At 33.5% G+C, this 12,988-nt stretch overlaps 1 protein-coding gene across 12 annotated transcripts in view; it reads right to left on the minus strand.

Annotated features, from left to right (window-relative positions):
- The window catches only part of UACA (uveal autoantigen with coiled-coil domains and ankyrin repeats), a 99,574-nt gene that overhangs the window by 39,645 nt on the left and 46,941 nt on the right, over positions 1–12,988 (minus strand). For all 12 annotated transcript variants that reach the window (XM_072615447.1, XM_072615423.1, XM_072615442.1 and 9 more), the window contains exons 3-7: positions 6,903–6,991; positions 3,853–3,917; positions 2,917–2,974; positions 1,257–1,327; positions 938–1,044 (exon numbers count right to left, since the gene is read on the minus strand). In XM_072615447.1, coding sequence (XP_072471548.1) covers positions 938–1,044; positions 1,257–1,327; positions 2,917–2,974; positions 3,853–3,917; positions 6,903–6,991 — 390 coding nt within the window. The remainder of the gene's footprint in view (positions 1–937; positions 1,045–1,256; positions 1,328–2,916; positions 2,975–3,852; positions 3,918–6,902; positions 6,992–12,988) is intronic.

The following is a 12,988-nucleotide window of genomic DNA, read 5'->3' on the forward strand; positions in this document are numbered from 1 at the left end:
ATGTAATAGTTAAATGACTTGCCTAGTCATACAGCTACTAAGTGTCAAAACTGGGATTTTAATTTAGGTCTTACCAACTCCATTAATGTACACATTATTTGAAATAAATTGGGAAATTTGGGTACTGTTTTTATGGTAGTTGGTTTTGTTTAAAAAACAATACAGGTTTGTTTCAGGAGGCTTAACTGAGATATCACAAAAATAGTCACTTCTTTCTCCTCTTTCATTTCCCTCTCTTATCTCACTGAAGAAATTTAAACAACTGATATAACTGAAACAGTTCCTTTTTATTGTAATTAACTCACATATTTAAATTCTACTATTTACATATTTAAATTCCACAGTTTTACAAGTCAGAAAATTACATTAGATATCAGAAAGTCAAATTATAAATTCAACAAACACATCTAAAATGTTATTTTTTTTCAGGTATCCTAAGTAAATTAACAGTTCAATTTGTTGAATGTTAGTTTTATGTAACTTTCATGTGATTTTTAAATAAGTCTCTGGTTTACCTTATGCATCTTGCCTAGCTTGCTATTTTTTTTAAATGAAATTATATTTAAAGGAATTTAATTTTCATCATCTTAAATCATTGGTTTAAGGTGGTCCCAGTTGTGAATAAATCTGCTAAGAAAATATATTTACCAAAAAAAAAAAAGGTGAGAATAAATATGGTGAATTACTATTTGTTTTACAAAAGATTCACCATAACGGTCAGTCCTTAACGCAGTTAACTCTCTTGCTCTAATTCAATTATACGTAGTTCAATTTATGCAATATATGTGTGTGTGTGTGTGTGTGTGTGTGTGTGTGTGTGTGTGTGTGTGTGTGTGTATAAAATAAAATGAAGCAGGCATTTTCCAGTTTGCAGGCTCATATAAACATGAAACTAAATTTAAAAGAATTAGCCATTTAGTTACTGACTTCCCATTACCTATTTTGTTTGTCTCTGGCATTAACATCTGCACCTCTGTCGATAAGAAGTTGGCATATTGCTGGTCTGCACATCTGAGTGGCCAGTATTAGTGGTGTCCGCCCATCCTGAACAGTAATAAGAAGACAAACTGAAAAGCTGACAAGCATTTACTAAGCACCCATCACACACCAGTTACTGTGCTAGATGCTGGGGATATACACAAAGGTCAGAAATACTCCCTTCCCTCAAGTAGCTCACAATGCAATCAAGAGGGAAATAGAGAAAAGCAGTATCACCTCCATTAGTTGAATTGTGGAATGACTCTAAGTTAACTTACCGCATCTTTGGCATTTACTGAGGCTCCATGGTCACAAAGTAGCTGTATGCTAGAAGTACAATCTGCCATAGCTGCACATTAGAAAGAAAATATGTTTATGAGGCATTAGTTCTCCTAGCAGTATAATGCATGAACTGTTACTACGTTTTAAAACGGCAGAAACTTTAAAAAGGTAGAACCTTCACAACCTCTAATACTTTGGTCTCAATGATACAGACTACCACATTTCTATTTTAAGAATTGTTTGACTGGATTATTTTAAAAATATTGTATTAATTCACTTTGACGAAAGAAATTACTTTTCTCTAAATACAAGAAAATTTCCTTAGAGTCAGATATTCTAGTCATTACTAAGAACTCAAAAAAAAAAGACTTTTTAATATCTAAAATAGATGAAAAATAAACAGTATATTCATAAATCAGAGAAATTTATAATCTTGTGAAAAAACTGTATTTGTTAATCTTTCTGAGGTATCAAGATGAAAAGAATATTGGCTCAGCAGTGTCCATATTGTGAAATTTAGTCATACTTTCATTTCTGAATGTCTTTTGATCAAAGCAAAACACTTTATTCAAAACATTTATTGCAAGCATAAACAAAACCTTAATTCATAAAATTCTTAACTATAAAACCATCATTCTGTTTTTGCTATATATTTTAAAATGCAATAAATAATGCTTAATATATTAGATTAAAATGTCATTTGATATTAAACTACAGCATTAAACAAGTGAAATGTGATCCAAAGATATAATTAAATGGTAATATTTAGCTTTATCAATTTTATGCTTTCAATATATCATAAAATATAGTTTCAGAAACTTACTTTGTCTTAAAAGAACGAAAAATAAGGAGAAAAAAAGAAAGTAAAGTATATAATATCTTTTAAAAGTAACAATAAAATAAAAAACAGATGATTTTTGTTAGAAGTTAATTTCTTAGTCCTGCTATATTATTTCTCTAATAACACTAATGTAATAATATATATAATAATATAATATAATTATAATACTAACACTAATAATAACTGTATCTTTCTGTGAAATAAAACTATAAAAAGAAAAAGTTTAAGAATTCATTGACTTCAGTAATAGCAAACTAGTATAGCATGTTGTAGAGAGACAGAGACTGAGACTGGAGCTTCATCTTTGCCATCGTAATCTCTATGAACCTGGAGAAATGACCTTCTAAAGCTCACTCATTCATCCATAACATGAAGGAATGGACATTCTCTAAAGTTGCTTCCTGCTCTGTGTGTGTGTATTTTTAAGTTAACCTCTTGCATTTCGGTCCTGTTTTCATCTTTCCTTTTTTTTTTTTTTTTGGATATTTAGAGAGAAACCTCAAAGAGAAAACTCAGTCACACAAGTACTAATTCTAAGTGTTGTAATATTATTAGTACAAAACCTTAATAAAAACAAGAAAATAATGCAATGATACAGGCTTTACCCACAACATTATTCAGCTAATTTTTTAAAAAATGAAAATGCAATTTTTAAGAACGAAAGGAGAAACTGGTCAACGTTCTAAAAGAACACAATCTGTCAAATATGAACAATGAAAGTTAAATAGCTTTTTAAAAAAGTAAAAGTAGTTTTTAAAATTTTTAAAAGAAACATTTAAAAAGAATCTCTTGCCACTAGTGAAATTTTTGCTTACCTGCATCATGAAGCGCAGTCCTACCTTGCAGGTCTGCATGTTCAGTGGGGCAGTTATACTATCAATAAATTAATAAACAAATTATTTACGAAAGTTCCATATTAAAAATCAGATCTTAAAACATCTAGCTTAAGTCAGTGTTCAGTAAAAGTCAATCTATTTACATTTTTCTTTGTTTCATTATCTAGTTTGACATGGAAGAGTGAATAAAACAAATTATACGAAGCAAATGTGTAATAAGATTTCACTAAAGATGAAAAAAAGATTTAATAACATGGAATACAAAAAGGTATCTGTATGAGCTTTGAAATCAGAAGACAAGCTACGCTTAAACTTCAACAACCAGAAAAATAGTTTCAACTGCTATCACCAATGTAATAGTTTATTGGTTTTAAAAAACAAAAGAGTTTACAGAAATGTCTACTTGGCCAATCTCTAGAACTTTAATTCAAGAAATCTCAAATTCCATAAAAACTACTACCACTGTAACAAAATTACTCCTTGACATTAAATAATCGGTTGAATAACAATTTTTCACTGGTTGTTGTAAGGGTCTATAAACAATATTTGTTGGCTGACAGACTCAAGCCAATACTGTATAAAAAGTATTTTAGAGGAAAGGAAAACAAAGTCGCACTATATGTTGAATTATTTTAATTTTAATTTAGGTCATAAATATATAAACTAAAATGCCAAAAATTTCTAATTTCAGCTAATGTTCACAAGAAGGGAGTCCTCATAGTTTATTTTTAATACACTAAGTTATGCAATTTATTTCCCCATTGTTTTCTTTAACATTCCTCCATTTAAAAAAATGTCTAAACAAGACTGAATAAATCAAACATTTTTCTTTAATCCAAAGTTTGAAGAACACATTAAAACAATACTTAGTATATAATTAAAAGAATTTTTAAAAATGTGTTTAATTTTCACTACCTGTAAAAGCTTTTGTAAGCACAAAGCATGTCCATATTTCGCAGCAAGGTGAAGGGCATTTCTCCCTATGAATAAAAGTCTAATTAATAGATAATACATTTGAATGAATACACACATAGACAGGAAACTACAAAATTTTTATAACTTTGGTCATTAGAAATGGATGATTCAATAAGATTTTCTTAAGGAACAACTAAAAGTAGAATACAATCAAAGAAAATCACACATACTAACATCCATATATATGTTGGGTATCTAAGTACCTAGAGGGTTGATTTTTTCCCCCTTAGTAATAAGTTACCAAATGTCCTGGATAAAGTGGTACAGAAAGTGAACAGTGAAAAAAAAGGCCTGACAGCAGTCAAAGCAGCAACCTCCTCTGATTAATTCCCAGAAAATTCCCAAATTAAGGAGTGTTTCCAACTACTGGGTATCTTCTCTTACATAATTCATGTAAAAATGTGTGATTATAGAGATCTTGGGGGCAAGAGTGTGATCAAAGCATGAGGGCTTTCCCGTAAAATGTATCCTTCACACAGCTACCAAAATAATTTTGGTAAGTAAGGCATAGATATATTCAGCATTCTCAGCTCAAAAACTTTCCTGGTTCCCTAACACTTTTAAAATAAAATACACTCTTTAGCCCTCCAAATCTGGCTTTGACCTACCAGCTTTATTTCACATTACTCTCTGATGCATTGTTACATTCCAACCAAATAAACTTTTCCTTCACTCTTTCTGCCAGTGTTCCTATGTATTCCATCCGAGTGCAGAGCTGCCTCCTATTTTGTTTCTTTGCTTCAAGTCTCCCTCTATTCCAGTCAGTCCTTGATTTTTCTATCAAAATGATCTTAAAGCACAAGTCCGACCATGTGACAGCCATATCCCAATGCAATGAATTCAAGGGGCTTCCTTTTACCTCCAAGATGAAACTTTAAATCCTATTTGGCTTCTAAAGCCTTTCATGATGTGACCCCATCTTTCCAATCTTCATGGTGGTCCTCCATGCATGTAATATTCTCCCTTCTTGTCTCTGACTCTTAGATTCTCTGATTTCTTTTAAATCTTAAAAGAAAATCCCATCCTCTGTAAGCTTTCCCAGTTCCTCTTAATGCTAGTGGCTTCCCTCTGAGATTACCTCCAATGTATCTTGCTTGTACATAGTTGTTTGCATGCTACCTCCTGTTAGATTTTGGGCTCCCATTTTTGCCTTTGCAAAAGCACAGTATCTGGCATACAGTAAGCACTTAATAAATGCTTGCTAACTAGCTCCCATTGCTAGGATATACCCCCTTCCTCTTCATCTTTTAGAATTCTTTTCTTCTTTCCCAACTCAGCTCAGGTGCCATTTCCTTCATGAATCATCTTGATCATCACCTCTCTCTTTTCTTCCTCTTCGAATCTTCTTAGGGCACAGTCTCAATCTCACACTGCCCCATCGCACTTTGCTATGCCTTATAACTACTTGTACAAGTTCTGTGCCCTGTACACTATTTGCCCCTTGTGAGCATGAATGGCAGGGTTTTTTTCATTTTTTGCATATCTAGTACCTTGCAAAGTACCCTGCTCAACATATATGCTTAAAAAAATTTGTTTAATTCATTACAAAGCTGAAAGGTCATCTTAGAATACTGAAAAAGATGTTATTACTTCTGCCAGAAATTACTTCTTCTGTTCACACTCCATCTTTGCCTAAACCATTTTGCCCATCCTTCAAATGTGTGTGTGTGTTCATCCTTCGTTGCCAAAGAAGACCATACCATCAGAGAAATAATGACATGACTTGCACTGGACTTTGTTCTGAGTGAGGGAGGGCTGTGCAGGTCACCAGCCTCACTTCTCCTCCAGAGTCATCTGAATCCAGTGACCAGGATGACTGGAGATGACCCAGGATGAGGCAATTGGGGTTAACTGACTTGCCCAAGGTCACACAGCTAGTGAGTGTCAAGCATCTGAGAGGAGATTTGAACTCAGGTCCTCCTGACTCCTGCACTGGTGCTCTATCCACTGCACCACCTAGCTTCCCATCCTTTAAATGTACCTTCTTCATGAAGCTTTTAGTGATTGTCCCAATCAGATGCATAATCTTTCTTATATACACTCTATCACGCTGTCTGATCAAGGTAAGTTATGCACTTTTCTTTTTCTTACTAATAGTAAGTTCCTTGAGGTCAGGGTACGCTTTATTCATAATTGAATCATCCTCAATGTCTAGAAGGACCTGTTATAGGGAAGACACTAATTTTTTTTAACAGTTCAAATGTAGGTAACACTTCTGCCAGAAATCTAGCTTGAAGATGATCAACAGTAGTGATTAGTTGGAGGTATATAAATATTTCTCCTAAATAGAATTTCAATTATAGACCAATATAATAGTATGCCAGATAATATATGCAGACTATCATAAGGGAAAAGAAGGAAGGATTTTGATTAAGTAGGTAAGGGAGGGAGCTTAGCTTACACTAGGAGGAAAAAATAGACACAAAAGTAAGATGACAAGTGAAGACAGTAAAAGTGATCAAAGGAAACATAGCCAGAGAAATTAGCTTATTTTTGGCTCCAGATGAAAGGGAACAAAAAAAAAAGTGGAAACAAGTTATTTTTTTTAATTAATATATCAAGCTCCCCTTCAAATAACTTTATCTAACTAGTCTGGAACAGGGATTCTTGACCTTTTTTTGTGCCATGAATGCCTTTGACAGTCTGACTTAAGTTTATGGAGTATTCTCAGCATATTTGTAAATGAATAAAATACATAGATTTCAAAGGAAACCAATTATGCTGAAATAGTTATGAAAATATCTCTAAAACAAATTTGTGAACCCCAGATTAAGAATACCTGTTCTAGGGGATATCTAACCCATTTTATTACTATCTGCCTTTCCATTTCTGAATATAATGTAAATACTGATTTGTGCATCTATATTTACAATATTTTTCCATTTACGTAAAGCTAGAAAGTTGTCCCTCATTCAAAAAGCCTGAATGAGACAATTAGTGGTTTACAAATTATTCTGTTCTACAAGTAAATTTTAAAGAAAACTGAATACCTGCAGCATCACTGGCAATAATGTCAACTCCATGTACAAGAATGGCATTCAAACACTCCAAATTTCCCTTTGATGCAACAACATGGAATCTACACAAAAAAGAAAAATTACAATATTGCACATGAAATGCCAAATAAAAACTAAAATATATTAAAAACATATTTCATTATATCATATATCTAAAATAGACCGAAGATAGTACTATAAACTCCCTTACTATAAAATCAATATTAGACTTGCTCATTTTTAATGAAGCTGAAAAGCTCTAAAAATGAAATTTTAAATGAAATAAAATTTTAAAACAAATGTTGCATAATTCAGAAAATACAAAAAGAATCCATTCCCAGGATTTAGTGATCTTCATTAGTTGAATTTTCAAATTCCTAACTCAAGCACAAAGTTGACAAATACTATAGCCCTACAAGTACAAAGTATATCAACACAGCCAATGTCATGTGCATGTGGAATTCTTTTTGTAGGGGAGAAAGAAAAGGGGAAAAAAGAGACCTTAGTCTTATTCTCAACTATAAATATTTTCAAATTTCTTTTTGAGAAAGCATGTTATAATAAAAAAAATCTGGATTTGTTTGAGAGAACTTGGGTTCAATTTCCAGCTTTGCTACTTCCACCTATTACCCTTAAGAAAGTCACATTATTTTTATGGGCTTTAGTTTCCTCCATCTATAAATTGAGAGACTAGAACTACATGTTCTTCAAACTCTAAATCCTATGATCCTAAATGGTTTGGTATATGTGACAGGAATTAAATACTTGGGAATGGGAAGAAAGGAGAGAAGACAGGGGGATAGCTTAATAGCTTTGCCACAGGCTCAGAAACATATGGAATAAGACCAAGTGATTTCTTGGACCTGTTATTTCATTTTAAAAGGAAACTCCCAGATAAGAAAATCATCTACCAATACAAATAGGGGTTGTCTCTGTAGCTTATAGTCTAAGAATGTTGCCTAGAACACAGAGAAGTCAAGTAGCTTATACAGAATCACTTCATTAGTAATGTGTGAGAAGGAAGAAAAAGAGAGGGGAATTAGGAGGAGTAAGAAGGGAAGAGGAAAAAGAAATGGAGAGACAAGGAAGGGAGGAGAGAGGAAAGAGAAAAAGGAAGAAAAAGAAAGGAGAAAGAGGAGGAGGAGGAGAAGAAGCATTCATGTAGAGCTTTATGGTGATTTATATGTAAGAATTTTACAGATGAGGTAACTGAGGCTAAAAGAGATTTAAGTGACTTGCAAAATGAAGGATTCTAATATACTCTTTAAAATAGAGAAGTTCATAGGACCGTCTTTAGTTCTTCAAATAATAATAATCTGAGATAAGATATGAACTCAGATCTTTCTTACTTCAAGTCTAGAGTTCCATCTACTACGGCAATTATCTTATGATGAACGTACCTAAGATAACTAGTTCCCAAGTAGAGTGGGGGGTTGGGGGGGACAATATATGCATATCTCACACACGCGCGCACACACACACACACACACGTGTATATATATTCCAAGAAACTTCCAGGAAATCCTTAAGTTAGCAATCCATCCTGATTTCTGACAACCTACTCTAATGAATGGCTCCTTTTTTTAAGAAAATGTTTATTTTCTTTTAAAGATATTTTGCTTATTTTCTTATTAAATTTTTCATGTTTTTTTTTTAATTTAAAAGAAATCTATTTTCTTTACCCAATTCAATCCCCACCCAATTGGGGAGGGAAAAGAAGAAACAAATTCCTTGTAACAAACACACATATTCAAGGAAAACAAATTTATTCAGTTAACTAGTTTTAAAAAAAAGCCTTATTCTACAGCCTGAATCCCAACACTTTTCTGTCACAAGATGGACAGCATGCTTCATCTGTGTTGCTAAGAGCTTTCATAGTTTTTTTAAGTTGTTTATGGTGTTGTTCTTGTATAAATTCTTCATTAGTTTCTATGTCCTCAAAATTGTTCATTTTTATACTATTAATGTTATAATGCAAACAGTTTTCCTAGGTCTGCTCATTTCACGCTTTAAAAGTTCATACAAAGCTTTCCCTGTTTCTTTGAAATCGTATTTCTTCATTTTTCACATCACAATAGTATTCCACATTATTACAACTATATGTATATATTTATTCAAATATTAAGAAGACTAAAACAAATCCTATAACATTGTCTTATTGATCCTATTTACAGCTAATTGATGCTCTCCTGTAAGTGTCTAAACGATGGCTCTTTGCCTCTATACTTAATTCCAAATTCAGCAGACCTGTAATGGGTTAAGTTGAGAAATCCAGTTCTCTTGCTAATCACCGTTCTATTCTTGCCTCCAGGAATTCTGCTGACCTTGGGGGATTCCATTTGCCATAAGGAAGCTGGGCCTAATATTTTTACATCACCAAGCCATCCTTCAAAGAGTCTGGTTTGCTATCCAAAGCAGTCTGGGTCACTATCCTGCAGGGGTACTCAAACAATAAACACTTCTTAGTCACAGGAGGAAAGAATTTCCAATCAATCATATTGTTCCCCATGCCTCAGCTATGTAACCAATTATATTTTTCCCACAACCTCATGATGTCACCTACCCTACACTACTCTTTGTTCTATAGTCCCCAAAACCTATAAAAGGGGAGCTGTCTTTTTGCTCAAGGTCTTTAGTTGGAAACAAGCAGAGACTGAACCATCTTATTCTCAGGTTATTGGCTCTCATAATAAAATTTTATCTTGCTCAGAGAATCATGCCTGTTTAGCTTTTTGTTTTATTTCATTTGTGATATATACATCTCATTTTGCTCAGTCTTTCCCCAATTGATGGGTTTCCCATGAGTTTTCAGTTTCTTACCAACACAAAAAGGATAATGTACAATATTTTTGTGCATGTAAGAATACCTTTTCCTTTCTCTTTGAACTCCGTTGAGCATTTTGTGCATCATTCCAAGTTACTTTCCAGAATGGTTGGACTCATTCACATGTCCACCAACAGTGCATCAACGTGTCTGTTTTCCCACACACTACCCAACAACTATCATTTTCCCTTTTTTTGTCATCTTTGTCAAGTTGATGAGCATGAGGTATAATTTCAGAATTACTTTAACTTTTTTTCTATCACTATTTGGAGGATTTTTTTTTATATGACTATACAACTTACCAATAGGAAAATAGCTCTTATTCTTATAATATGAGTCAGTGCCTTACATATTTAATCTTCAAAACGAGACTTATTGTCAAGACTCGCTACAAAGACTCTTTTCTCAGTTAACTGTTTCCCTTTTGTAATAGGATTAGTATTTTCCTGACGCGGTTTCCCTGATTTCTCTGCCACAGCTTTCTTCTTCCCAAGCAACTTGATTGGCCCAGCTTCTCTGATGGAGCTTTTTGTTCAGGGAGCATAAACAGTCCCACAACCTTTGACAGCCAAGAGTCTGAGACTTGATGGGTGCCTGAGACCACACCAGTCTCTACAGACTAATAACTTACTGGCCAGATGGGTTCCAGCAGGAGACAGGGGCAGGAGAGAAGTGGGGGAGAAAAGAACCTCTACATCCAGAGAAGCTAAGTCTCACTAGATCCTTTTTGTATATTCTTGCTATTTTAGGGCAAAGTAAACCATCTCCTTTGTTAAATGTCCAGTAACTTGTGAGTGCCTTATTTCATCTCAATGATGAATTTAAATTGAGAGAGTGCTGGCTTTAGAACAGTACCTAAGACGCATTTTAATCTTACCTTTTTTATATTTATTTATGTAAAAACTTTTTAGCTTCATATAATCAAAATTATCCTTCATGTAATCAAAATTTATCTTCTGCGACCCTCTCTATATCCTTTGTTTGGTAATGAAATTTTCTTCCATCCATAGATGTGATGGGTAATTTTTTCCACATTTCTCTAATTTCTTTATGATGTGACCTTTTATGTCTAGTTCACAGATCCATGTGGAACTTATCTTGGTATAAAGTATGATGTGCTGGTATACATCTAATTTCTTCCATACTGCTGTCCAATTTTCCCAGAAACTTTTTCATCAAACTGAATCCTTATAAAGGATTATAATACACCTTATAAATAGACTTTATATTACTTAGCTACTTTGTAGCAAAGTAATAGACCTTATAAAGACTTTGGGCCCTTCTAGGCTACTAGGTTTACTTCTGTTACATTGTATACCTAATCTGTTCTACCGATCTATGTATTTTTTTACCCTGTACCAAACTGTTTTGAAAATTACTGCTCTGTAATATAGTTTGAGATCTAGTACTGCCTGGCTCCCTCTTTCCACTTTTTTCCCATTATTTCCTTCCAGTTCATCTGTGTAGTAAAGACACCTGGACAGTAAAAAATTGGAAACAAAGTGGTTATCTATTGGTTGAGGAATAGATTGTGCTACGTGAATGTAATGCAACATTTTATTACCATTGGGAATGATGAATATGAGAAATTCAAAGGAACATTTTTCTTGAACTCGTGTAGAGAACCAAGGGAACAGCATACAAAATGATTGATGCTCTAAACAAAATCAACACTAAAAGATAGCTGAACTCAGATTAATTACAATGACCAGCCTTGGTCACAGGTAAAAGATGATAAAGCATTTCTCTCCTCTATGCAGAAATAAAGAACTATATATGAACAAAGTTGTACATGTTGCTAGACAGAGTTGTCAATAGGCAACTTGTTCTTTGCTACAAGGGAGGGTTCAATGGAGAGGGGGAGTATCAGGAAATAAATAGAATATTAAATAACGAAAGGCATCAAAAAACTGTTTTTGAACCATAAAGACCAATAACTCTCAGGAGACTTGAGTTGTAGTCTGGGTTCAAAGACAAATACAAACTCTGTGACTGGGCAAGTCACATGTCAAGGGCTCAACTTCCTTACCAATAAAATGAAAATGCCAAACTAAATTATTTCTAAGGCTTCTTTTAGCTTTAAAATTCCATCTTTCTATGAAAAGGCATTCTTACAGATAATAAATCCATTCCTCTCCTTCCTCTTCCTTCTGACCCTCTGAAACCACAGCCAAAGAGCTACCTGATGGCTAAGCAAGGATCTAATTCCTTTCATCTCTTGTCCCTAGGACTAAACACAAACTCTTCTTTGGAATTTAAAGACCTGCACAACCTGGTTTAAACCTATCTTTCAAGACTTAATACCTATTACTATGCTTTGTACAGAGATGCTACACAGTCTTAAGTTCTAGTCAAATAGAGCTAATTGTCCTTCCCAGCACAAGATGTACCTTTACAAAGGCTGTCCTTCCTGTCTAGAATGCAGGCCCTCCTCATTACCTTCCTCATGGAATCTCCAGCTCTATTCAAGGTTTACCTCAAGCACCATCTCTGATTCCTTCCTTGCCCGGCATCTACTTCCTCCCTACTCCACACTCAAAATTACTTTATAAATTTTACATTTGTCCACATATACGTGCTTCTAAAAAAAATGTTAAGTTCCTTGAGATCAAAGTTTGTTTCTTTTTAGCTTTGCATCCACAATTTCTAGCACAATGTGTTGGACACAGTAGGAATTTAATAAATCTTTGATTCATGTATCTATCATATTAAACTGTCTTTACTACTACTATGCTAAATGTTTTCAGGCCAGTAGGAATTAATACCCCCTGATCATCCCTGATCATCCTCCTCCAAAGTCAAATTGATAAATATATCAACAACAGGTCAGAAAATTTTCTATGGAAAGAAGAAGGTGAATAGTAGTTTATCTAGACAATGCATAAAACAGACATGGCAATCTATTAAACAATTTTTTTTAATTTCAGATGTCTCATGTGACACTAGCTGACCTAAGCAATGCTATCAACTGTTCAATGTGCATTTTTAAAGAAAACAAAATGCTTCTATGAAAGAAAGGTAGTGTTTCCAAAACAGAGAAGTAAATTTTGAGTTCAAAGATATACATTTTGTGCAGAGTAATCTAATCTAATTTCCTGGGTAAATCTGGTCAAGTTCTCTGATACCCTAATTTAGTAAATTACTGTTAAAATACATTTTAACTGTGTTCTCAGAAACCATTAAGGCAGATTTATTTTTAACATCTTAGTCTACAAAATCTGAAAAATCTCCTCTCCATATTTAAAGAATGCCACAA

Source organism: Notamacropus eugenii, chromosome 1 (assembly GCF_028372415.1).
Source record: "Notamacropus eugenii isolate mMacEug1 chromosome 1, mMacEug1.pri_v2, whole genome shotgun sequence".
Lineage (NCBI taxonomy): Eukaryota > Metazoa > Chordata > Mammalia > Diprotodontia > Macropodidae > Notamacropus > Notamacropus eugenii.